At 40.0% G+C, this 24,178-nt stretch overlaps 5 protein-coding genes across 5 annotated transcripts in view; 2 read left to right on the top strand and 3 right to left on the bottom strand.

Annotated features, from left to right (window-relative positions):
* Positions 1–85: 85 nt before the first annotated feature.
* LOC140351638 (carbonyl reductase [NADPH] 1-like) lies at positions 86–3,679 on the bottom strand. Its single transcript, XM_072437554.1, has 7 exons — positions 3,523–3,679; positions 1,993–2,107; positions 1,726–1,907; positions 852–950; positions 553–761; positions 430–483; positions 86–345 (listed from the first exon to the last, which is right to left on the bottom strand). The coding sequence occupies exons 2-7, from the start codon at positions 2,100–2,102 to the stop codon at positions 172–174; spliced, it is 828 nt and encodes a 275-aa protein (XP_072293655.1). The 5' UTR covers positions 2,103–2,107; positions 3,523–3,679; the 3' UTR covers positions 86–171.
* A 55-nt stretch (positions 3,680–3,734) lies between these two features.
* Positions 3,735–13,231, top strand: LOC140351634 (SET domain-containing protein 4-like). The gene is made up of 13 exons (XM_072437549.1): positions 3,735–3,880; positions 8,213–8,295; positions 8,390–8,485; positions 8,681–8,718; positions 9,001–9,089; positions 9,173–9,409; positions 11,657–11,716; positions 11,818–11,947; positions 12,018–12,192; positions 12,264–12,342; positions 12,410–12,490; positions 12,840–12,963; positions 13,045–13,231. Exons 2-13 carry the CDS (start codon positions 8,223–8,225, stop codon positions 13,159–13,161), a joined length of 1,299 nt encoding a protein of 432 aa, XP_072293650.1. The 5' UTR covers positions 3,735–3,880; positions 8,213–8,222; the 3' UTR covers positions 13,162–13,231.
* Positions 4,415–5,696, bottom strand: LOC140351635 (carbonyl reductase [NADPH] 1-like). The gene is made up of 6 exons (XM_072437550.1): positions 5,582–5,696; positions 5,327–5,496; positions 5,101–5,208; positions 4,805–5,013; positions 4,682–4,735; positions 4,415–4,597 (listed from the first exon to the last, which is right to left on the bottom strand). Exons 1-6 carry the CDS (start codon positions 5,689–5,691, stop codon positions 4,424–4,426), a joined length of 825 nt encoding a protein of 274 aa, XP_072293651.1. The 5' UTR covers positions 5,692–5,696; the 3' UTR covers positions 4,415–4,423.
* A 259-nt stretch (positions 13,232–13,490) lies between the features above and the next one.
* cryzl1 (crystallin, zeta (quinone reductase)-like 1) lies at positions 13,491–18,915 on the bottom strand. The gene is made up of 13 exons (XM_072437553.1): positions 18,710–18,915; positions 16,336–16,413; positions 16,184–16,256; positions 16,080–16,124; positions 15,933–16,001; positions 15,576–15,709; positions 15,391–15,502; positions 15,259–15,279; positions 15,048–15,146; positions 14,818–14,918; positions 14,633–14,738; positions 14,512–14,557; positions 13,491–13,711 (listed from the first exon to the last, which is right to left on the bottom strand). Exons 1-13 carry the CDS (start codon positions 18,773–18,775, stop codon positions 13,603–13,605), a joined length of 1,059 nt encoding a protein of 352 aa, XP_072293654.1. The 5' UTR covers positions 18,776–18,915; the 3' UTR covers positions 13,491–13,602.
* Positions 18,916–19,296: 381 nt separating this feature from the next.
* The window catches only part of itsn1 (intersectin 1 (SH3 domain protein)), a 39,748-nt gene continuing 34,866 nt past the window's right edge, over positions 19,297–24,178 (top strand). The window contains exons 1-3 of the mRNA XM_072437192.1: positions 19,297–19,463; positions 21,992–22,051; positions 23,991–24,083. Coding sequence (XP_072293293.1) covers positions 22,024–22,051; positions 23,991–24,083 — 121 coding nt within the window. The 5' untranslated portion in view covers positions 19,297–19,463; positions 21,992–22,023. The remainder of the gene's footprint in view (positions 19,464–21,991; positions 22,052–23,990; positions 24,084–24,178) is intronic.

The following is a 24,178-nucleotide window of genomic DNA, read 5'->3' as shown; positions in this document are numbered from 1 at the left end:
ACACACACACACACATATACACGTATATACATGCATGTATACATACATACTACTAAATAGACATGTTTATGTTGTAGTATATAAATAGTATGACTTTTTTTAATAAAAATGTCAAGAGGCACATAAGTAAGAACGTTCCCTCCCATCCCAAATCTTCTCACTGGAATGACTTCACCAAGCCTGGACCTCCTTGTCAGACACAAAGCGCCCATGAGGCTCTGTTGCTCCAGGGGGAAGCAGTGCCAGGTAGACGGGGGTGATGGCACCTTCCTCTGGGGACTTTGGAGCTTTGTCACCTGCCATGTCTGTGCGCACCCAGCCTGGACAGCAGGCATTCAGCAAGATCTAAGGATGTCATTCAAACAAAATGTGTCGTTAAAGTGGTCATCAGCATTTGATGTTAAAAGTAATTCACACATGTCCCCTTACTTTGTCAAGTGGCCTCTCCTTGGAAAGTCGACGTGCCAAAATCATGGACAGTGTCTAAAGACATATACAGGGTTTATAAACAACTGTTTCTACAGTTTAAAGAGCATGACTGTAGGCCTGTACCGTCAGTCCGGTCTTGGACACTCCATAAGCAGTCTCAGGCCAGCCATCCTCTTTATGTTGGCCAGTTTTAGCTTTCTCCACAAATCTCTTCATCAGCCCCACCAGCTCCTCCTCTGTGATGTCCTCGCTGCGGAATCGGGCCTGGAGTTCTTTACTGCACTTGTTCAACGTTTGACTGCCCACAAAGCTTGAGACGTTCACCACCCGACCTGCAAAACATGCACAGAAAACCTTTCATTGCTGTCCAGTATTGACACTCTGAAAAGGAAGAGTTTTTTTTTTTATTTGAGGAAATCTACCTCCTGCTTTCATGAGTGGCATGAAGTGTGTTAGCATGTCTCTGGTATCGAAGAAGTTGGTCTGAAGTGTTACCTCGGCCTGGACAGCAAAAGGAGTATCTGCCACTAGAAATGGACACAATCATAAAATTACCTACAACACACTTTTTGTAACACTTTTCTGGTTTATCAGTTAGGTAGTGCTGAGCTCTGCATTAGTCCTGTTCTCAGGTCTCTGGACTGGCTCCTGTGGCTCAGAGAATAGACTTTAAAGCAGCTCTGCTTGTATACAAGTCTCTCCATGGCCTAGCACCAAAGTACATCTTGGACATGTTAGTGCCATATGAACCATCTCAGACTCTGAGGACCTCAGGGACCGGCCTCCTGCTGGTGCCAGAGTCAGGACTAAACATGGGGAATCTGTATTTCAGTTTTATGCAGGTAAAATATGGAAGATGTGAGATAGTTAAACCAGGGTTATAAAATAGGGAACTTTTAGTTGTAGAAAAAGAAAATAACAAGGAAAATGGATGACAGGGACGGAGCCGACTGTCAGGGATTGGACTGTAACAACATTGGACATTTATAAGATGGAAAGACTGACTTTAGCAAGGAATTTGAAAATAGACAGGATTGCCGGTCATTGGAACAAATGGGACATTTGGTGGATATATACCAAACTTGGTATATAAATATACTAGCAATTTTTGCTGTTTTGTTTTGCCTTATATCAAAATACAAAATAAAGAAGGAAGAAGATGTGAGTAAGGACCTCTACTCAGACAATGTTTAACTGTTAAATCCAAGCTTTTTTCTACTTGTTTGTATTGACTAACACAATCTTCTTGCAAGTTATACATTGTGCTCTGCAAACAAACTTGCCAAAAACATCTACTCCAGTCTTTACCTTTGAATGCAATGCCAGCATTGTTGACCAGAATGTCCACACCTCCGTATGTGTCTCTGAAGAAGGCTGCCGCCTTGATGATGCTGTTCAGATCGTTGATGTCCAGCTGCTGAAACTTGGGCTTGAGGCCTTCAGAGTTCAAAGTCTTCACTGCTTCTTCACCTCTGGCCCTGGAGCAACAGCTTTATTAGTGTGTATTACAATCAAAAGATATGTTCTGGGTCAAAATTCATGAATGCATGTGCACTGACTTACGTGTCTCTGGCTGTGAGGTAGACCTCGCCCTCAAACTGTTTGCACAAGGCACGAACAATGGCCAGACCTATGCCCTTGTTACTGCCAGTCACCACTGCAACCTTAGTCATGATGGCTGTACAAAAAACACTATTATGTTAAGTAGTGCAAATCAGCATCAATTAACTTGTATTTCATAACATAAATTATACCATGGTCAGTGAGAATGCAAATGCCAAATGGAGTGCCTTATTTTTGAATAACTGCACTGGTAGTTCCAGTAACAGTTGATCACATTTCATTTACCATTCCTGACCCATTCCAGTAGTGCAGCACTGCTGGGGACCCAGACTCGTGCTGTTTTTTATTGTATTGTATCATTACGGTCTTACCATCATAGAAACGGTTGAAAAATAGCTCAGCTAGGAGGGACAAGCGTCATCTAAAACTGAGATAACTGATCCCACGGACACATCTATCTCATTTATCTAATATTCTATCCATCCATCTTCTTCCGCTTAGCCGGGGCCGGGTCGCGGGGGCAGCAGTCGAAGCAGGGATTCTCCAACTTCCCTCTCTCCAGACACTTCCTCCAGCTCCTCCAGGGGGATCCTGAGGCGTTCCCAGGCCAGCCAAGAGACATAGTCTCTCCAGCGTGTCCTGGGTCTTCCCCGGGGCCTCTTCCCGGTGGGACATGCCCGAAACACCTCCCGAGGGAGGCGCCCAGGAGGCATCCGGAACAGATGCCCGAGCCACCTCAGCTGGCTCCTCTCGACGTGGAGGAGCAGCGGCTCTACTCCGAGTTTCTCCTGTGTGACTGAGCTCCTCACCCTATCTCTAAGGGAGCGCCCAGTCACCCGGCGGAGGAAACTCATTTTGACCGCTTGTATCTGTGATCTTGTCCTTTCGTTCATTACACAAAGCTCATGACCATAGGTGAGGGTAGGAACGTAGTTTGACCGGTAAATCGATTGCTTTGCCTTTTGACTCAGCTCCTTCTTCACCACAACAGTCCAATGCAGCGAACCACCTGTCGATCTCACGCTCCATCCTTCCCTCATTCGTGAACAAGACCCCGAGATACTTGAACTCCTCCACTTGGGGAACCATGGCCTCGGATTTGAAGGTGCTGATTCTCATCCCAGCTGCTTCACACTCGGCTGTAAAATAACTCCCACGGACACAAACAGTTTTTTGTATTCAGTCATAGGCTATTGCAGTTTGTGGGATGGTTTAAGCAGACTAAACAACGAGGAACCATGCGTTACAGTTTTAACGCACTCAGCGGAACAGAATACCAAACTCGCGTCGTTGCTTTAAAACAGTGTAACGCACGGTTCCTCGTCGTTTAATCCTTACACAAGACATCTAGACAAGCCTTATTATATAATATTTTGTGTGGTGTGACCTCTTCCTTTGGAACAAAAAGAGGCCGTCCAAGCTGTGTACGAATATATCGTTATTAATGCACGGATAGTAATGAGGTTGAGGCAGGGCAATTAAAATCCTTGCAGACAAAAGCGTACTACATTCATCAAGTAAACATTATACCTTTTAAGATCAAGGTCAGCCTGAATGGAATGTAGCAGCAGGAAAAGTGATCAGTCCCAATAGAAATGTAGAGAACTACTTTCTATCCGTGGGAGAAACCAAACCTGGAGGAAACCATGCGCAGCTTTTGTGCGCAGAACCGGAATAACAAACAGACACGTGGCGGGAGGTCATGTGGGCGGAGTGCGCGTGTTATCCGATAGATCCATGGTGTTACCGCCATAACATTCAACATTACTGCCAGAAATGTGTTATTCTTCAGGAAAAGGCTTGGACAGGAATCGCGTTAAGAATGTGTTGCGTGCTGTAGCAGTTGTTGACGCTGTTTCGTGGACAGGCTGCGCCTGAGCGTTACAAGGTAAGAGCACTTTGTTGTTTATACAGGTCAGGTGTTCTTTGATGAAAATAAGTAAATTCCTGTCAATAAAATTGCAATTTTGTCTGGAGAACTGAAGCATGGGCAGTGTTTGTTCATGTTACCTTAATATTTGCCCCTACAATCCATTAGCCCAATTCTCGGCTGTTATCAAAGCAAAATGATGTTAGTGTAAACTAAATTAAAGCTATGGAACTTAAATGGCTTTACTTTTTCACAAAGAGAGAAAGTGAGTACCAGGTCATGGAAATGCTAACAGCGTTTCAGTTGAGTGTATGTATCCAACTTTATTTCTATTTGTATGAAAAAAAAAATAACATGTTTTGATTATATAGATATGTTTTGTTTATTGAGAACATCCAAATAGTTACATACATTACTGCAATTATCAGTCTAGTTAATAATGATATGGATATTGTTATTCATTGTATGATTTTATCCGTAAACAAATCCATAAATCTGCTCTGTGGAAAGTAACACAGTGGACATTGTAGTAACAGGCCTGCAGGGCTGATCGAAATGACTTCACCAAGCCTGGACCTCCTTGTCAGACACAAAGCGCCCATGAGGCTCTGTTGCTCCAGGGGGAAGCAGTGCCAGGTAGACGGGGGTGATGGCACCTTCCTCTGGGGACTTTGGAGCTTTGTCACCTGCCATGTCTGTGCGCACCCAGCCTGGACAGCAGGCATTCAGCAAGATCTAAGGATGTCATTCAAACAAAATGTGTCGTTAAAGTGGTCATCAGCATTTGATGTTAAAAGTAATTCACACATGTCCCCTTACTTTGTCAAGTGGCCTCTCCTTGGAAAGTCGACGTGCCAAAATCATGGACAGTGTCTAAAGACATATACAGGGTTTATAAACAACTGTTTCTACAGTTTAAAGAGCATGACTGTAGGCCTGTACCGTCAGTCCGGTCTTGGACACTCCATAAGCAGTCTCAGGCCAGCCATCCTCTTTATGTTGGCCAGTTTTAGCTTTCTCCACAAATCTCTTCATCAGCCCCACCAGCTCCTCCTCTGTGATGTCCTCGCTGCGGAATCGGGCCTGGAGTTCTTTACTGCACTTGTTCAACGTTTGACTGCCCACAAAGCTTGAGACGTTCACCACCCGACCTGCAAAACATGCACAGAAAACCTTTCATTGCTGTCCAGTATTGACACTCTGAAAAGGAAGAGTTTTTTTTATTTGAGGAAATCTACCTCCTGCTTTCATGAGCGGCATGAAGTGTGTTAGCATGTCTCTGGTATCGAAGAAGTTGGTCTGGAGTGTTACCTCGGCCTGGACAGCAAAAGGAGCGGTATCTGCCGCTAGAAATTAAAAATGTTTATTGTAATACTGAACGTGCTTGTTTATCAAGGTATCAGTGTAGAGCTCTGAGCTCCAAAACAGACAGAACAATCAAAACCGAGCTTCTCCAGTCTTTACCTTTGAATGCAATGCCAGCATTGTTGACCAGAATGTCCACACCTCCGTATGTGTCTCTGAAGAAGGCTGCCGCCTTGATGATGCTGTTCAGATCGTTGATGTCCAGCTGCTGAAACTTGGGTTTGAGGCCTTCAGAGTTCAAAGTCTTCACTGCTTCTTCACCTCTGGCCCTGGAGCAACAGCTTTATTAGTGTGTATTACAATCAAAAGATATGTTCTGGGTCAAAATTCATGAATGCATGTGCACTGACTTACGTGTCTCTGGCTGTGAGGTAGACCTCGCCCTCAAACTGTTTGCACAAGGCACGAACAATGGCCAGACCTATGCCCTTGTTACTGCCAGTCACCACTGCAACCTTAGTCATGATGGCTGTACAAAAACACTATTAAGTAAGGCTGCCCCAAATAAATTGTCTGTTTGCTGTAACCCGAGTCAACATTTTTTAAGTGGCTCAGACGGTAGGTAAATTCTTATTTTTTTTACTTTGAAGGCAAAAAAAAAAGATAAAAATGTTGTCATTTTTTGAGTCGGAGTGACGACGTGATGACGCTGCTGGGCGTGTTTCAATCCCAGAATGCATTTGCGTAAGTCAAATTTCACACCCTGACAGAGAAACACATGTCCAATGGACACTTCAGTGGCGCCGACAGAGGCAAACCAACTTGTTAAAAGCCATATGACGACGTCTATGCGAGTTCTGTTTTGTTACTGACGCACGTGGAGGACCGAGAATGAAGACGCGCATGTGTTGCGCTGTGCGTTATCAGTCCTTTGGGATGATAGACAGGTTTAATAGCATGATAAAAATATTCAACATGGCGGTTTAGGAAGGTCCGGTCGGTGAGTCGTGAAATAATTGAAAAATAAAAGATTTTGACGTTTTTTCAATAAAATGCTGATATTTTTTTTTCAGTCGGCTAGTTTCATAGCGGGTCGGTCGGGTTATGGCAAACAGACATTATTTTGCTTAGCCTAATGTTAAATCCTTTATCACTGAAGACTATTGTATTTGGAGTAAATTACATTGCAATGTAGGCAGTAGCGTAATCGCAATATTGACACACCATAAATCATATAAATAATATAATTCAAAGCAATACTACTAGTGTAGAGATGGGAATAAAGTACAGTAGGTGACTGTGTTGTGAAAGAGTTTGATGAATTATCAAGAGAAACCAATTGTGTGTGTAAACATTGTTGTGGCTCAAGGTTCCACAAAGTGTGTATGGTTTCTCAGACGTGCTTAAAGAAGTCCAACATAACTAATATGAATGACAATAGTCTTTATTTGCCTTCATTCCATTAACACACGGTCCAAAGACAGTTGATGGACTATGTGGCACCAGGTGCATCGAATTAGCTCTTATAGTGGGAGTGTTCCATCCACACTTAACTATACTGCCACATAGTGGACGGGGGTGTAAATGACGGCTACATATATTATGGAGTGTGTCGAGTCATGCTGAGTCTTACTAATGGGTTAGTAAAGATTCTATACAAGATTCTGTACAACTGGAGTAGGTGTGGAAGTTTTCAAGTTACACTGGGACTATACTAACACTAGACAACACTCCATATCTAATAGGTGTGCACAGACTAAATGGTTACTAAACTGATACAGAAATGAAGCACACATAAAAGTACATATAATTAAAATTTTGATAAATAAAGTTAGCGATGCAATAAACCATAACATTTATATTTTGCTATATGAACATAAAACAACATGTCAAGTGCAAGTGCAAAGTCCAGTAAAACCAGATCAGAAGATGCATAATCTAATACTGTACACATATATTTACAGCTAAGAACAAAATAGGTTGAAGCATGCATATTTACCTTAGATACAGTTCAGCTTGAGTGGATCGGTAATGTAGAAAAGGTGAAGTGAACAAGCAATGGAACCAACTGGCTGTTTTTCAATGCCACTGGTGCTCCTTGTTTTAAAGCTTGGCTCCTCCCAGCTCCCTTCCTCAGTTCACTTCCGTCCTCCGTCCAAGTGAATAGAGCAGACTTACCTGCATGTTTGTACAGGTAAAGGCTAGCACTCTCACCTTACATGGAGGTTAAGCCCCTGGTAGACTTATGTACCGTATATTCCAAATGTTGAGCAACCTGAACCAACAACAGAAGTCCTGACCAGTGAGTCACGATCTGCAGAAGGGCCACAAGGCACAGCAATGACTATTCAAAAGTATCTGTGAATGAGTTGTATAGTAATTGCTGAGTCATCCAGCTGTCTGATTTGTGATGTTGTTGATATGTTATGTCTAAAATGTAGACATTTTCATAAAATCACTATATAGTTTCACTAGTAATACATATGATATCGTTAGGGATTTTTTGTGTTCAAAAGTATCTCTGAGTGAGTTGTATAATAATTGCTGAGTCATCCTGATTCAGTTCAACTATCACATCAGTCGAGCTTATTTCCATCTGTGGATAGGGAGATATTTGGCTTTTATAGACTAAATCCAAATGAAAGTAATAGTAATAGTTATATTCTATTCTAATTTAGACCTAATCTAAACTATCGCTTCTAACCATCCTTATGCCAAATAGTTTGATATACTTAAAATGTCTTTTAATATGGATGGCTAAAGCAGTGAGGCTAAATTAATATGTGTAGTTAAAACTGAACACTGAGCATTTCTGTTCAAGCATTATCCTCTTTGTTCTTCAAATATGATGAAATATTAATTTTTCCAGCAGATGGTGACATAAGATCTATAACAAATAATGATTACAGATAAACACATAATGATTACTTATGTTTGTGCTTGCATATAAAATAATATAACATATTTTAGTTGACACTGACTGGATCAAAAAGCTGCACAGTCTAATACCAAGTGAGACATCTGACTTTTCTTATATTTCATCAGTGTTTTAGCAATGAAGAAAAAGAGGCGACCTGGACGAGTGGCCCGGAAAAGGAGGCGAAAATGTGGCACGAGGGTGCAGTCAGGTATGCACTGGAAGTACTGCTGTGCTCCACCACCTCTATACTGCAGTATGTACTTGCACTGACAGAGGGCACACGCTGACATTTGTTCTTGTAGTTTCCTTGTGTCACCAGCCCTCATATGTGCGACTCGTTAGATTCCTTAACCAAAGGGGTTTTGCATCAACCATTCTGCAACCAGCGCTCTTTTCAGGTACCACTCTTCTGTAAGCCTGCATATTTTGTCTGATTAATATTTTATTTTCTGAATGCCCACTGGTGCAATGACATTTTTTATCATGCTTATCTTTTATCTGGGATCACATACAAAAAGTGCACCTGTCTTTGGGGGCGTGCCTGAATGTACTGTTAGAAGGCAGTGTATCACATCTGTGTTTGTCCTTCACAGATACTGGCAGAGGTCTGCAGACTCTCAAAACAATAAAGGTACTTCATAACATTTAAATAATATTGTGTGTAAGGCTGGTAAACTTATTACAATTGAAATTACTTAATTTGAATGGTCAATATTTCAAGCTGCTAACAACTAAATGTATTAAATAGTATGCAAAATGTTTTACACATAACTATCCTAATTCTTCAGCAAACATTTAAAAATAAATCCACACACATTTTCTCCAAAAATAATAATTGGGTTTAGAATCAATCTGGAAACAGATTTTGATCATTGTATTTATGGCTAGTGTACTTTTGCTTTCTACATTGCAGTCTGGCCAGCTGCTTATTTCTTTGCCACAAACATGTCTCCTGACAACTGCCACCGTTCTCAACAGCTATTTGGGGCCTTTGATAAAAAGGTAATGGATCACGCGTCAGGTAGGATGTTGTATATTTGTATATTTTGTACATGTACATTTCTTTAAAGTCTTCCTCTTCACAGTTGGATGCCTCGTCCCTCCCCACTCCTGGTTCTGTGTGTGTTCCTGGTGTTGGAGCGCCACAGATCACCTTTCTCTGAATGGTATCCATATATTGATGTGCTGCCCACAACATACACCTGCCCTGTCTACTTTGCAGATGATGTCATGGCACTTTTACCAAAGCTTGTTCATAGTCAGGCTTTAGAGCAGAGAACATCCATACAAGAACTACATTCTTCAAATCAACACTTTTTCCGGTAGGCTTAAGATAAGATAAATGTTCTCCTTTCATTTGGATGTCACCATCAATGCATTTTAATGTTGCTGTTCTCTATAATCCACTTTTCCATAATGTGCCTTTTTGAGGAATTAAGTAATTTAGTCAAAGGTTGTCAACTCAAACTAAAAACAATAATGACAACATTTAATTATCTACAAATTATTATGACACGCTAGGATTACTGGACAGATTAAGACTCTTATTGACAATGTATTACTAAAATGTATAATTTAATAACAGACTAATCAGACAACATGACTTTGACTGTTAGAAAACAGACCAGAATACTTCAGTAAATATATAACAATAATAAGGAAATAAAGTTAGTAATTCCTAAAACTAATACAGAGCAGATTATTGCCATGGAGGATGTGGATGAATTCTGTAATTCAATTGACACATTGGACACATTTAGTAAACAAAAGAAGTACAAAAAGATGGTACTCTGTCATGGATAATTAGTGAAATAAGAAGAGAGAGATTTGTCTTTGAAGAAAAATCCTTCATTCAAAACTTAACACTGATCATTTAGTCTTCAAAAGTTTAAGAAATTGAGAAAAGCACAAGTTTCATATTATATTAAACTCGGGCAACAGTAATTCCCTTTGGAAATATTTAAATGCTCTAACTAATAAAATAACCAACCTTAAAGGAAAAAGAGGAGGATCATAAATGGCAAGAGTACGAGTGAGACAGAAGTCATACAGATTATTCAAAAATTGTCGAATTCAAAATCAAATGATATCTATAATGTGAACAGTTTTAGTATAGTAGTATACTCACTAAACCTTTGAACCATCATGTCAATTTGCCCTTAAGAAGTTGGAAAAAGCAGTGATTTTGCCAATATTTAAATCCGGTTGCCAAGAGGTGCTACTGTCGGCCTATATACATTTTAACCAAACTATCTATTTATTGAGACTGATCACTTGGAGGCCAACCAGCTCCTGCTCACAGCAATTTGGTTTTGGATCAAAGTATTCAACTGAAATGGCTACGTCATTGAAAACATAAAAAAATTATAATAATAAATCTTTGGACGGATGGTCTTGAAAAAGCCTTTAAAACGGTCCGTCACTTCCTGCTTTTATCCAAAATGTTGACTTGGTTTGCCTAATTTCTTCAGTGTAGGGAACAGTGTGTGAAAGCGGCCCAGGACAAATCCTCATTTCTATACCCCGGTGTGGGCGTACCTCAGGGTCTCACATTGGGACTGTTTAGTCTCTATAAATGACTCGCCTTTGATCTGTGCGGGTGCCAACTTTATGTTTCGTCTGCATGCTTGGCTGAGGTTATTCGGCTTTATTAAAAAAATTAACATTAGAACATTTTTCAAATCAATTTGCAAATGGGCTCTTGACCCCAAACAAAAAAATTCGATAAACATAATGAAAAAATATCCAAAACAATACAATGAACTCTATATGATTTCAAACTAACCAGACACGATATCCCTACTGTACATGCATGCTATTATCTTTTCTCATATTTCATATTGCTGCTCCCTCAGCCACAAAGCACGTTAGGTTACCTCAATCAAAATTATGGACAGAAAACAAATTCTGTTTTATCATTGTCACATTCTTAAGCATTTTAATTTTGAACATTATAGTTTTGAAAGCTTCTGTAATTTATGTTTTCTCAAATTAATATTTAAATGTATAAATGATTTTGCCCCTGAACAGGTCAGTACATTTATCCAGAGACCTAACGGCAGCAGAGTTACCCCACTGTGAAATCCTACAGTGCAGCAGTGTGGAACTCACTGCCCACAGCAATTAAGAGCATTTTTGCGCTCAAACTGTTCACCTCTAGACTTAAGTGTGGGCTTAAAACAAATTAAAATTGTACCCACTTGTAAATAATGTGAGTGACTTAGTGAGGTTGAATTAATTCATTTTTTTATGTGTATGTCTGTATATTTATAGAGTTTAATGTGTTATAGTAGAAGCCCCAAGTGGAGACAAATATACATTTGCCCTGCCAAATAACCAATATAAACAATGTCCCTTATCCCATCCAATGTCATAGAAGCCTTTCTAACTACTTTGGCTCATGGTGCAGGTCAAAATGTCTCAGCTAAATTCAGATGGTGGAGTTGTGAGCACTCCAAAATGAAAAGTGCTCTTCATAGTGTGACAAGTACTTGAAAGACATAATACCTCAAGTTATACTAAATAAATATTTGCCACTGATTCCAAATAATCATATTTCTTTTCTGCAGGTGGCTGCAGCCTCTTGTGGTTGAGTCAATCGAGGAGGTGTTTACATATGAAGCTCTGAGGTTTGTCTTAATTTTAGCAGACTTTATTAGGCAATGATACATTAAACCTTTTTCCTCTCTCACTTCTTAACCTCATCCTCCACCACCCTCACATCCCCCAGGTGGGCCTGGTGTACTGTCAACACTCGCTCTGTGTTCATGGCTCATTCACCCAGCCAGTTCCTCTCCGGACAGGATGTGTGCGCATTAGCTCCCTTTCTTGACCTGCTCAACCATCGCCCTGATGTTCAGGTACCTGATCCATAAACCGGGAGAAGGAAACAGACAAACATATTGCTTTAATTCTTAAATGCATTTTTAGGTTTCAGCTAATTTCAACAATTACACAAGGTGTTATGAAATTTATAGTGTGTCTGGCATTGGTTGCTATGAACAAGCGTTCATCAACTATGGCAGTCATGATAACCAGCGCCTCCTGCTGGAGTATGGTTTTGTATCAACTAACAACCCCCACAGCGTGGTGTATGTGGACACAGGTAAAGCAGAACATTTGTGGTTGGTTTAGTTGATTGTTCCTCTTTTTACTGTTCTGCCTTTTTCAACTCAGATATTTTCTGTAAGATTTTACAAGAAGACCGTGGTTTGAAACAAAAGATGAAATTCCTCAGTCAAAATGAGCTTCTTTGGTAAGTCTTTAAATATGCCAAGGTTTTAGATCATTCAGTCATTGTGTCCATGCTTGTCTGCTCGCAGTAACTTGACAGTCTCCAGTGAAGGTCCAGGATGGAGGCTCATGACTGCAGTCCGAGTTTTGTCTCTACCGCAAACACAGTTGTAAGAACACAGTCCTCACACAATACGTTACGTTGTAATATTACATGTAACACGTCTGTAACCTTTGCAACACAACAGCTACACAGCATAGCCCTCATCTGCATATTTATTATTTTAATTAATCTGAATCGATAATTCAGTTCATCAATTCAATTAACCTAATACTCTTAATAGTAAGATTGATTTAGTTTAAAATGGATTCAGCAATAAAATGTGCCATATCAAGCCATTTGCTTAAGGATTTATCAAACACTGATGTAAAAAATATACATTACAGCATAGTTTTGTTCTGAAAATACATTCTGAATGTCTATGCTCTTAACTTGGTTTTGTTGAAATATTCTGTCAGTGGCCTGTGGAAGGCTGTGCTGCTCGGGCAGAGACTCGGTGAGGAGGAGGAGAGGTGGTGCACTCAAACCATTCGAACTCTATGCGTCCACACGCTGCAGGACACCGACACGGCCCTGGAAATGGTGAGAACTAATGCTTCACAGAGCAAGGCTTATGTTAAACGATGATACTAGGTTAATGGTCATCTTAATGTGCCTGGTCAGATCTCTCAGCAGCTGCAGCAGTGTGACACGGCTCTAACTGAACAACTGGAGGTTGTCATGGCTTTACGGCAAGAGGAGAGGAGCATTTTGGGAAAGTGTCTTGAAATGCTAAATTAAATGATTAATGACTTTTTAGAACAGTGGTCACAATGAGAAAATGTTATATATTTTTTTTAATCGTTGAACACTTCATCTTTAACTCTTTAAGTGTAATAAGTATCTTAACTTGAAACTAAGCCATGGTGGTCCACAAAATGTTTCAAGAAATGGTTATCTGACCATACTTTTAATACAAGGAAGCATTATATAGCCTATTTTGAATGTGACCACTAGGAAAGCGATTTGTGAACCAGCTTCTCTCTCAGATGGACTTATAGAAGGAGGTTGCTTTAATACTGAGACGTAGAGATGCATCAATAAATGCATAAATAAAATAAATAAAGTGTCTACAAAAATGTCAACAAAGAAATAAATCTGAAACAGCAGAAGATCATCACACCTTTTATTTACATCTCTAATGCCACATTTTAGCACATATACCGGGAAATTAGTATAAAATTAGTCCTCGGCTGTGAGTTTAACCACAGCCTTTCTCTTCTGGTGACGCTGGATGGTCTCCATGGCAACAGTGGCTTCGTACAGAGGGAATGTCTCTTCAGGCTGCGGTCTGGACAGAAATGTTAATGTTTACAAACAACAGAAGCTAACAGTTTGGATGCTAGTGGCCAGGTCTCTTGCAAAAGACATTGTGACTCAATGAGCCCTCCTGGTTAAATAAAGTTATAAATAAAAAAACATTTGGCCATTTACAGCTCCAATCGGGAGTATTCTAACTTTGTGTTAAACTAATGTGTTGGGAAAGGATTGGTTCAATTCCAAGCGTCTACTCCTGCATAGAGGAAGTTGACCATTCATAAAGGCTATGCCACACACATAGTAAATCTGAATTTTGTGCCTTGGACAATTCATCATCATATTTTTGCAGTCTGTTTGGACTGGAAGTGTGGTAACAAACTAAAGATTGTACACTATCCTCAAGCATTGTCTGAATCATACTGTACATAATGTTTAATCCCACAGATATCCGCATATGGTCCATCATAACAAAAGGTTTCAGAAAGTTGTCAACTGTGATGATTTCCACCGAGAAACGTTTTTCGGTTCAAAAAGGTCCCAAAACGTCCCATCTGATAACCCTGGTCCAGTTGACACCTTTTTGAAATATTCTTAGTCTTTTTCATTAATAAAAATGGTACAAAGCTGTGATTTTAAAGACTCATTTCCTCTAATTACAAAACACTTCTCTAGATTTTGACCTGTTTTGCACAGATTTTGGCTGAACCATTCTAAAACATCGAGTGTGACCACCATTTACTGAGCACTTGGAAACAGATGTGGTCTGCTGGTTATGAAATACTAGTACATTTGAAAGTAGAGGAGATGGTAATGCAGTGCATCAAGACATACCTCAGTACACCTGTAGACATTTTATCTACGATGTCCTTGAGAATATCTGATATCAAACTTATCGGAATCACTCAAGCAATGACAACGTTAAATAATAAACTACTGTCTAAGTTTAGGATACGGAGATATCTTCCATGTTGAGCGGACGAAGCGGTCCAGATTTCTGGGTTTAGAAATGACAAAGAGGCCGACTTCAGATGAAGGTAACTGCTGTCTGGAGGATCCAACTACGGCAAAGAAATTAGACCCTTATTAAAGACAAACACAAGTGTACAAAAACAAATACTTAGCTGTTTAGTCTCATACTTGCAAGTGTGGATGAGAAGTGACCCAGTGGCCTCCAACAGCAAGCACATCAATGAGGTCATGTTTGTGGGGGCCAAGATCTGTTTCTTCCTCTTTATGCACTGCTCATGGATTTAAACATGTATGCATTTTTGCAACATACTAAAAATGACTAATATGTGTAATGAGTTCTGGTTCATTCATCTGCAAACTTCAAATGGATATTACACTTGGAGTTGATTATAACTTGCCTCCAGAATCGATGACTATGTCCACACCGAGACCACCAGTTTCCTCCAGCACTGCATGCACGAGATTCGATGGGCCCTTGTAGACTGGAATCACTCTGGCTATAAATCATCACTTAAGTTATTACAATCATACATTACATTCTTTTTGTCAAAGAAAAACTATTATGTGAATTGAATTAGAAGGGAAGGCTTATCAAAATCAAAACCTCACCTACAAGAGGATCCTGAACCCCTGCAAACAAGTCATAGATCAAAAGTTTAAAGGAAAATCTCAGTAGTTTGTCATCTTTATCAATTGCTGAGGGTATACAAAATATTATCTTAAGAACCATAATGAACGGACCTACAGTTGGTCGAAGCTGCTCCAGGAAGGTGTGGTCTTGTGGGGAATGTGAAGTGGTTAAGACCTTCAGTCCGTGGTACCAAGCCAGCTGAATGCACATGAGACCAAACGACTGTGGGGCAGACGGGTCTTGTCAAAACCATTCATTGACACCACAATCAAATCGTAAATAAGGAGTTCCCTACACTGGCTCCATCCACCACCAACACGCTGTGTCGGTCTGCCATGTGAGCCAGAGTGTGCAGGGCAGTGTATGCAGCCACAGCATCGCGCAGGGCCGCAGCTACGGTCACACAACTCAGCTGCACTGGCTTGTGGACTAGAGGACACAAAACAAATGTAACACGGTCAAACACGAACAATAACGGTCCACATGTGAGTAAGTGTTTATGTATATATTTATTTCATGATTTATAATCTTAAAAATATTATTTGATTGTGATAACAATTGTAGCATTTCACCAATGAAAAAGTTTGTCCTCAGTCCCAAGATTTGACTTATTGTTTTAGCTTTGACAAGACAATAAAAATGCTAGAATCACCTAAATAATGTTCATCAATGTCCACAACTCCACAGAGGCCAGAGAAAGGACAATCTAGTGGAAGAATTCCTGAAAGGGATAAAAGAAATTAGCTGTAGAAATTTTCACTCTTTTGAAAGACAAAAAATAAAATGAAATGTACTCCACCTACAACCTCCTCCTCTGGCTGGAATAGAGACACTTTGGACCCCACTGCAAAGAGACCAGTTACACATGTGTAATGAAATGTGAAATTATTTTAGAAATGTTACCTTGTTTAATGACTCCAACGATCTCTCGACCAACAGACATGAGCTCTCGCTCTATCTTCATTTCCCTGAACAGCTACAGCACAATAGACGATGAAACACTTTTATCTTTGTAAGATGTTTATGGGTGGAAAAGAGGGTGCTACTGCGGCTACCTGGAGGTCCACGCTGCTAAGTCCACATGCCTTGACTTCAACACGGACCTGATGACTGCCCAAGAACTCTGGAAGACTCTGGAAGACACAATAGACACGACAGTGGATGATTAAATAATCTCAAATGGGCCCTTTGAAGTTTTGTAAATATCTGTGAAATGACATGAACATACACTCTACAAAACATCACATGTCCCTCTTTTTGTTGTCCTGCATAGCCATTCAGGTCTCTGTCCCTCATCCAACTTATATGGAGAATGTCAATTGGTTTCCCATTTATGCCACATGAATTGTATAATAAGTGAGATTTACATAGAAAACATGATTCATGATTAATTGTATTTTTTTGTCTCGCAATTAAATAAGTCAAGGATTTTTGGATGTACTGGCTTTCAGTACATTATGAATGAAAATCTTAGAGTTAGGGATTTTTGTTTTAGCTAACATTTTTCAAGTCAATCTCTGAGTCCCATCATCCCACCGTCAACAATGTACTCTACATTTTTTTTTTACCTCAATTTTTCTACAATTGAGGTATCTCTTGTTAAATCATGTTTGTATCAAGTGAGAAAATCTAGGGGTAATAATGGACTAAGACTTGAACTTTAACAGCCACATCAAATCATCATCAGCTTTTTACCATCTAAAAAATATTGCCAAAATAAAAAAATAGTGTCAAAACCAGATTTGGAGACACTTCCATGCGTTTGTCTCCAGTAGATTAGACTGTAACGGCCTGCTCACTGGCCTCTCCAAACGAGCTGTAAAACAGCTGCAGTACATCCAGAACGCTGCTGCTCGAGTCCTGACTAGAACCAGGAAGTACCATCACATTAGTCCTGTTCTCAGGTCTCTGCACTGGCTCCTGTGGCTCAGAGAATAGACTTTAAAGCAGCTCTGCTTGTGTACAAGTCTCTCCATGGCCTAGCACCAAAGCCAAAAACTAAACATGGACCGGCCTCCTGCTGGTGCCCAGAGTCAGGACTAAACATGGACCGGCCTCCTGCTGGTGCCAGAGTCAGGACTAAACATGGACCGGCCTCCTGCTGGTGCCCAGAGTCAGGACTAAACATGGACCGGCCTCCTGCTGGTGCCAGAGTCAGGACTAAACATGAACCGGCCTCCTGCTGGTGCCAGAGTCAGGACTAAACATGGACCGGCCTCCTGCTGGTGCCAGAGTCAGGACTAAACATGGACTGGCCTCCTGCTGGTGCCAGAGTCAGGACTAAACATGGACTGGCCTCCTGCTGGTGCCCAGAGTCAGGACTAAACATGGACCGGCCTCCTGCTGGTGCCAGAGTCAGGACTAAACATGAACCGGCCTCCTGCTGGTGCCAGAGTCAGGACTAAACATGGACCGGCCTCCTGCTGGTGCCCAGAGTCAGGACTAAACATAGACCGGCCTCCTGCTGGTGCCAGAGTCAGGACTAAACATGGACCGGCCTCCTGCTGGTGCCAGAGTCAGGACTAAACATGGACCGGCCTCCTGCTGGTGCCAGAGTCAGGACTAAACATGGACCGGCCTCCTGCTGGTGCCAGAGTCAGGACTAAACATGGATCGGCCTCATGCTGGTGCCAGAGTCAGGACTAAACATGGACCGGCCTCCTGCTGGTGCCAGAGTCAGGACTAAACATGGGGAATCTGCGTTTCAGTTTTATGCAGCTAAAATCTTCCTGAAGATGTGAGACAGGCTTCTACTCTGACAATGTTCAAATCTAAGCTAAAAACTGTTTCGTTTAGCTGTGCATATGACTGAAAGGATTTTTCTTTGCACTCTTCTCTTGTATGTCTTAAATTGTTTTGTGCTGTCATTTCTTTGTGATTTGAATGCATTTTTCCTGCTGTGTGAAGCACTTTGAATTGCCTTGTGTATGAAATGTGCTCTGCAAATAAACTTGCCTTGCCTATTTACGGATGTCAAGATATCAAATTTTAGTGTTACGATTATATAATGACTCTTCCCGATTATTGGCACACAACAAAACAAAAGTGAAATCCTTACTTTTATTTCATCCTAACATATTACTGTCCCAATACTATGTAAAGTAAGGTTATTGTGATACAAACAGCCACATACAAATCCACTATGCATTTAAGTGTACTTTTTGGAGTCCAGATTGAATAGATAATTTTGCTTGTAAAATTGTCAAGATTATTGGTTTATATGATCATATTGTGATACCGAATAATCTTGCAGTTCCTGTGTGTATCACGTGAACAGTGGTTTTACAGTGGAGGCGGTGGTGGGTCCAGCTGATGGTGACGCGTAAAAACGAGTGTAATACAGTACGGTTTGGGCCCACAGAGACGATGGCCCGTGTAACCTGTTTACTCTTATATTTTGTTGGCTAAAGCGCATAATAAACTTCCTACCGTCTCTTGAATCACGAACTGGAGATCAGCACCAGGTCCGGCGGCTCGACAGTACAGACCTTTCATTCTTAAATCAAATTAATCCACATAAATCTGGTGTTTTAAGTGGTTTCCTTTACAAATTTGACCTCTACCTTTTTCTCTTTTTTATTTTTATTTTTATACCATCTTCTTCTTGAGCATTTCGGTCGGATTCAACGCAAACACCCGTATTACTGCCTCTCCCTGGTTGTATGAGGAACTGACCTTAGGAATTTAGACTTATTCAACTGAGGAAGATATTTTGAATACATAAAACTTGGTCTAGATATCCATACTTGGAAAAGGAGTGGGGTTGGTTTGTGTTTATAGGCCTATTTTAGTTGGTTGAGTTTTTTCTGGTTAGGACCACATAGATTGAAACTTATTCAATTAAATTACCCTTTCCATTTCTAACTTAATTTTTAGCCCAACAATATATTGAAAAATCTAAATATAACAGATTTTGTGTGTATGCTTCATGAAAATACCAAATGCTTTTATCCTCTCGCGAGACTAACGCACATTCATCATATGGCGTGACATCTCGCGATAGTTTAACTGCGGTACCCCATTTTCCAACTGTCCCTCTGTCGGTGGGAGTTTGTGAATCACAGGAAAGCCCCAACAGGGGTCTAAAATACAGTGGTTTACATCTGGGCGAAGATATTGAACTATATGATCATCTAGACAAGCTCAGCTTTTCATTGCGTGTACATGAAAAGTGAAATATGAGGTACGTGCAGAGTGCGGATGCTGCTAATGCTGTCCCGTGTTGTTAGCTTGCTTTAGCCTGCGTGCTAGCCTCACTGGTGAGGAAATGTGTCGAAAAAACACCGAGCATAATGCAATGCCTTATCATTTTCTTGCATGAGACGTATTTGTATTTGATGCGTATATTTGTCTAATTTAAGTTTTGAAGTTGTGTTTTTAAAGCGTTGTTGTAGCCTGATGACTCCTGGTTTTGCTGCCAGTTAGCCACAATGCTAACGTCAAATCACTGCATCTCTGCTCCGCTGACTGCAGCCCGTAATTAGTCCAACTAATGTAATATCGCTACGTAATGTGTGTGCATCATTTAGGAATCCACAGCCTTTTACATATCAAATAACAGTTACACTTTCCAATATATCGACCATACATAGATGATCTGTGCAACATTTGCCTTTAAATATGGCGACCGAACATTCTAAAATCCATAAATTAATTTCAATGGATGTTTGACACAAACAGACTCTCTGGCTTTGACAGCACGTGCTCCTCGTGCTTTAGGACACTTTGGTCCTTTTTGGAGAAAATCCACTCAATAAACTTACGTTACGCGTAAGTTCAGCTGCGTGTCCCAAATTAATTTTATACTCATCATATTTTTTCACTTATGTGTTCGTTTTGTGTAGCCGGAAGTGACTAATGGTGAACACTTCTCTTTTCTGACCCTCTGAGTTGTCAGTGGAAAATTATAGTTTCGCAATTGTGAGGATTTTGAAATGAGAACATTTTCTAATTACATTGTTATCAACAACAATGTGTGACAGGACGGTAATGGGCCCGAGTGGATGTTTCCTCAAACATGGAGATACAGAAGTAATACAACAGTGCTGTAGAAATAATGATAATATACTAAAGCACTATTTTGACATTTTCATTCAATCCATACCTAGTGGTGATACGCTTCTACTGTAGCCACATGGCCCTGGGGCAGCCTGACAGAAGCAAGGCTGCCAACTTGTTTCATCTTCCTCTTCCACCAACAACACTCACACACACACCAGATTGATACAAGGCAATGTGGGTGAAGTGTCTCTGCCTAAGGACACAACAACAGATCAACAGTCTGAACTAGAGCTAGAGCTGTTGACAGTGGCCCCTGATGTTCCCAGCGCTCTCTCCAATCCCAATACTAACTGCTGTCAATTCATCTCAACTAATTGATTATTGGAATGGTCTTTAACCAGTTTAGTTCTCGTAGTAATAATTATCAGGGTTATTATACACAGACTTCAAAACATGATGCTTTTTTTTTGGCCAGTAGGCTTTATTAGACAGGACAGTACAAACCCATGAGGCTGTGATTTGTGACATGGAGTGTGCTATATACTCAACCCGAGCTGCCCGAAAGAGCTTTTATGATTCAGACAGACATGACACTGAGAAAGATGTAAATGTTGTAGTTTTGATGAGAAATGGGGATATTGTTTATAATAAAAAGTCCAAATGCTGAAAAAACAGCTGATTTGAAAATAATTTTGTAAGTTTCAGATTCCTTTCACATTTGTCTGATGCATATACTTAAAGCTCAATTACCGTAATACATTTAAAGAGACGATTTTCACATTTCTGTTACTTAACCAATATTTCTACTGATTTAAAATGTATTTTCCAATATTGCCGACCTCTAATTGCAGCCCTAAATAACATTCATATTTACCCCTTCCAACCATAACTGATCTCCAGGGTTTGATGTAGAGCTGCACCAATACGGTTCTGGTTTGGTGTTTGGGCATTGTTTAGGGCATCGTTAAGTGCATAAATCAGTATGATTTTCTGTGGACTGCTGTGGTTGTTTGCTTGCGTTCTGTTTCTACACTTCCACTCGCAGGCCACAGTGCTTGGACACATAATTACGTCACATGCTGCCATTGTGCTCAGTGTTCATTAGTCCTCTGCTTCAGCACTTGTTACTGATCAAATATGATAAACGTCATGTCAAGTTCACTAAAACTGAGGTCTCAGGGCTTTTCAACGCTTCAGTCTCAATGTGAGATTTGAGAAGCCTTTTTTAACAGAACAAGATGCAGAATGTAATTCCTTCAACAATGTGCGAAAATTGTCAAAGAAATTTGTCATAGAATTTGCTCTTTAGAAATAAAGTTAATAACTTACTATACATTTTTATATTTGAATAAGGTAGAAAAGATGGCATGTGATTTGAATGTGTTGATTTAAAAATAAATTTACCTGAGATGGGAAGAAAGGGGGGGGAAAGGGTCACAATTATATAGCACTTTTCGCCCTTCAAGGCACTCAATGCGCCTCATTCACACACCAGAGTACGCAGACTCTGAGGGTGAGGCGAGTTAATTGTCTTGCTCAAAGACACAACAGCATTATTCACCTGAGGCAGCTGCGACTCCACTGCTAACCTGTGAGTCAGTGGATCTGACTGCTTTATCAAGGATGTTGCTGTTGAGAGCTGGACATGACACTATCCGGTGTGTGCTATTTCAAGAAGAGTCGCTGACAGTCTCTTACTCTGTGTTGCAGGTGTTCTGTCACGGCCCAGGACTGAGTGAAGCATGGCACAGTTCCCCACTACGTTCACAGGTCAGACATGCAGCATTAGGCATAAGGTGTTGTAAGGGACTTTTACTCTCTATGTCTTGTCCCGCTGTGGAACCATTAGTTTACTACTTGGACTGTTTTAGAAATTTGACAGATCATGTTTTCTTGTCTTGGCTTCAGGGCTCCCTCAAACCAAACACCAGAGCCTTTGTCAGTAGAGAACCTCTTTTGGAACCTGTGGCCTTTGGAACTTTCTTCCCACTGACCTAAAACTGTAAACTGTGCCAAACATCTTTAACAAACGCCTGAAACTGTGGCAGAAATTAGGGCAGAGTTGCACACATGACAATTTGGAGTAAAATGCTGGTTGTTCATAAGATAAGATAAGATATTCCTTTATTGTCCACACATGGGGAAATTTCATTGTTGCAACGCAGGTAGAAACAGAGGAAAAGGACAGATAACTTATAGGAAGTTTGAAAAGCACTCTTAATAGAAGGACTCTTATGAACAAAACTCTTGTAAAAACACTCTTAATAGAAGAACTCTTATAAACAAAACTCTTATAAACAAAAACTCCTATAGACAAAACCTCTCATATCTTAATAGTTAATGGAGGGGGAAAATAAAGTTAAAATAAAATCAGCTAGCGTAAGACAAGATAATACTACTAATAATAATAATAATGGTAAAATAAACATTATTTACATCAGCTCTTATAAAAAAAAAGCCTTACATAAAAAAATTCATATTGATATACTTATAATATAATATTGAATTGTCTTAAAAACCCTCTTATGGACAAGTGTTGAAAATGTCAGTAACACTGGAAACAATACATCTGGTTCATCTAATGTAATTGATATTTGATAATTGATATAACAAATGTTCATAACAAGTAAGTATTTAAATAACATTTTGATGATGCTGTACCGTTATTAGTTGTTATTCACAAAAAATGTGGAAAATGACAAGTATGAGATATGTATTATTAAAGCAAGAAGGTTATTTGAGGTGATGACTTTGTGTCCATAATAATATAAATGAAGACATAAATATTTGTTCAGGGGCTGATCACTTTTCACATTCAAACTATGTTCACACTGCTGGTTAGATCTGATATTTTTGCCCAAATGTGACCAAGATCTGATCTTTGATAGTGTGGACAGCCTGAATCTGATATTTTTTCCAAATGCTACCCAGGCTATATCTGTGGTACTAAATCTGATTCAAATCTGATGGATGAAAAGTGACCCGTGTCTGATCACGAAGGTCAGAATTCTGCTCTGGAATCAAACTGGTGCCACATTTTCTTTATTGTAAAATACTGTGATTAAGTAGACAAACCTTTCAACTGTCTGCCAGACAACAACAGGAATGATAGAAACTGCAAATTTTACACTGAAATTGGTTTTGTAAAGTGTGACAAAGATGAGACATCAGATGACTATAGGCTGACTAAAAGGTGCTTCCTCTTTATAGTAAGAGATAAGATAATAAATAAAGGCTTATAAGATAAGCCTTTATTTGTCCACACAATGGGGAAATTTCGGTGTTGCAACTCAAGTAGGTACAGAAGTAAAAGCTTCTCTTCATAGAAAAGCTCTTATAAAAAAAAAAAACTTGTATAAAAAAACACTCTTATAGTCTTAATAAAAAGTAAAATAAAATAGTAATAAGTCTGTCTCACTATGTGACAAAAGCACAACTTATAGTTTTTTCCTATTTCATCTCCACAGCAGACACTTTAGGGCTGTTGTGTTCACACATTCAAACCCATTTGAGTCACTTTTTTGCAATATAAAAGATCTCTGAAAAGACAGAAACAAAATCTGAATTGACCGTCAACCTGCAGTGTGAACGTAGCCTGAGGGAAACGGTTGACTTTCCTTTGTGGGAGTGCGGCATTCAATTAAGCTCATAAAAATAAGAGTTGACTGAATCCGAATGGGACCGTCCTTATGTTGTGTATTTTTTACAGGTCCAGATGTGTATCTGATCTCCGTGGATGAGAGAGCCAAACATGATCAGCAATTTCACAGCCTCTCTCCCAACGCTGGAGGTTACATTACAGGTACAATTCCAACACACACTCAAGGACATGACCGTTGTTGGAACTTTTCCACATTTAGTCACGTCACGACCACAGACTAAATTGTACTGCATTGG

This window comes from Eucyclogobius newberryi, unplaced genomic scaffold, assembly GCF_026437365.1.
Source record: "Eucyclogobius newberryi isolate DKJ021-1_F unplaced genomic scaffold, fEucNew1.0.hap1 SCAF_8, whole genome shotgun sequence".
Taxonomy (NCBI): Eukaryota; Metazoa; Chordata; class Actinopteri; order Gobiiformes; family Gobiidae; genus Eucyclogobius; species Eucyclogobius newberryi.
The sequence above is the reverse complement of the archived record's forward strand: the minus strand, read 5'-3'. Positions and strand labels throughout refer to the sequence as shown.

Excerpts from the sequence above, each read along its gene's own strand:
- LOC140351638 (XM_072437554.1), bottom strand. The coding sequence starts at position 2,102 with ATGACTAAGGTTGCAGTGGTGACTGGCAGTAACAAGGGCATAGGTCTG. Across the intron at positions 951-1,725 it reads ATTCAAAGGTAAAGACTGGA|ATACTCCTTTTGCTGTCCAG; the intron begins GTAGATGTTTTT and ends TTCTAGTGGCAG. Across the intron at positions 762-851 it reads GCCACTCATGAAAGCAGGAG|GTCGGGTGGTGAACGTCTCA; the intron begins GTAGATTTCCTC and ends CATGTTTTGCAG.
- LOC140351635 (XM_072437550.1), bottom strand. The coding sequence starts at position 5,691 with ATGACTAAGGTTGCAGTGGTGACTGGCAGTAACAAGGGCATAGGTCTG. Across the intron at positions 5,497-5,581 it reads TACCTCACAGCCAGAGACAC|GGCCAGAGGTGAAGAAGCAG; the intron begins GTAAGTCAGTGC and ends CTGTTGCTCCAG. Across the intron at positions 5,014-5,100 it reads GCCGCTCATGAAAGCAGGAG|GTCGGGTGGTGAACGTCTCA; the intron begins GTAGATTTCCTC and ends CATGTTTTGCAG.
- LOC140351634 (XM_072437549.1), top strand. The coding sequence starts at position 8,223 with ATGAAGAAAAAGAGGCGACCTGGACGAGTGGCCCGGAAAAGGAGGCGA. Across the intron at positions 8,296-8,389 it reads TGGCACGAGGGTGCAGTCAG|TTTCCTTGTGTCACCAGCCC; the intron begins GTATGCACTGGA and ends TTGTTCTTGTAG. Across the intron at positions 12,491-12,839 it reads TCTCTACCGCAAACACAGTT|TGGCCTGTGGAAGGCTGTGC; the intron begins GTAAGAACACAG and ends ATATTCTGTCAG.
- cryzl1 (XM_072437553.1), bottom strand. The coding sequence starts at position 18,775 with ATGAAAGGTCTGTACTGTCGAGCCGCCGGACCTGGTGCTGATCTCCAG. Across the intron at positions 16,002-16,079 it reads GCCAGAGGAGGAGGTTGTAG|GAATTCTTCCACTAGATTGT; the intron begins GTGGAGTACATT and ends TATCCCTTTCAG. Across the intron at positions 15,280-15,390 it reads GCAGCTTCGACCAACTGTAG|GGGTTCAGGATCCTCTTGTA; the intron begins GTCCGTTCATTA and ends ACTTGTTTGCAG.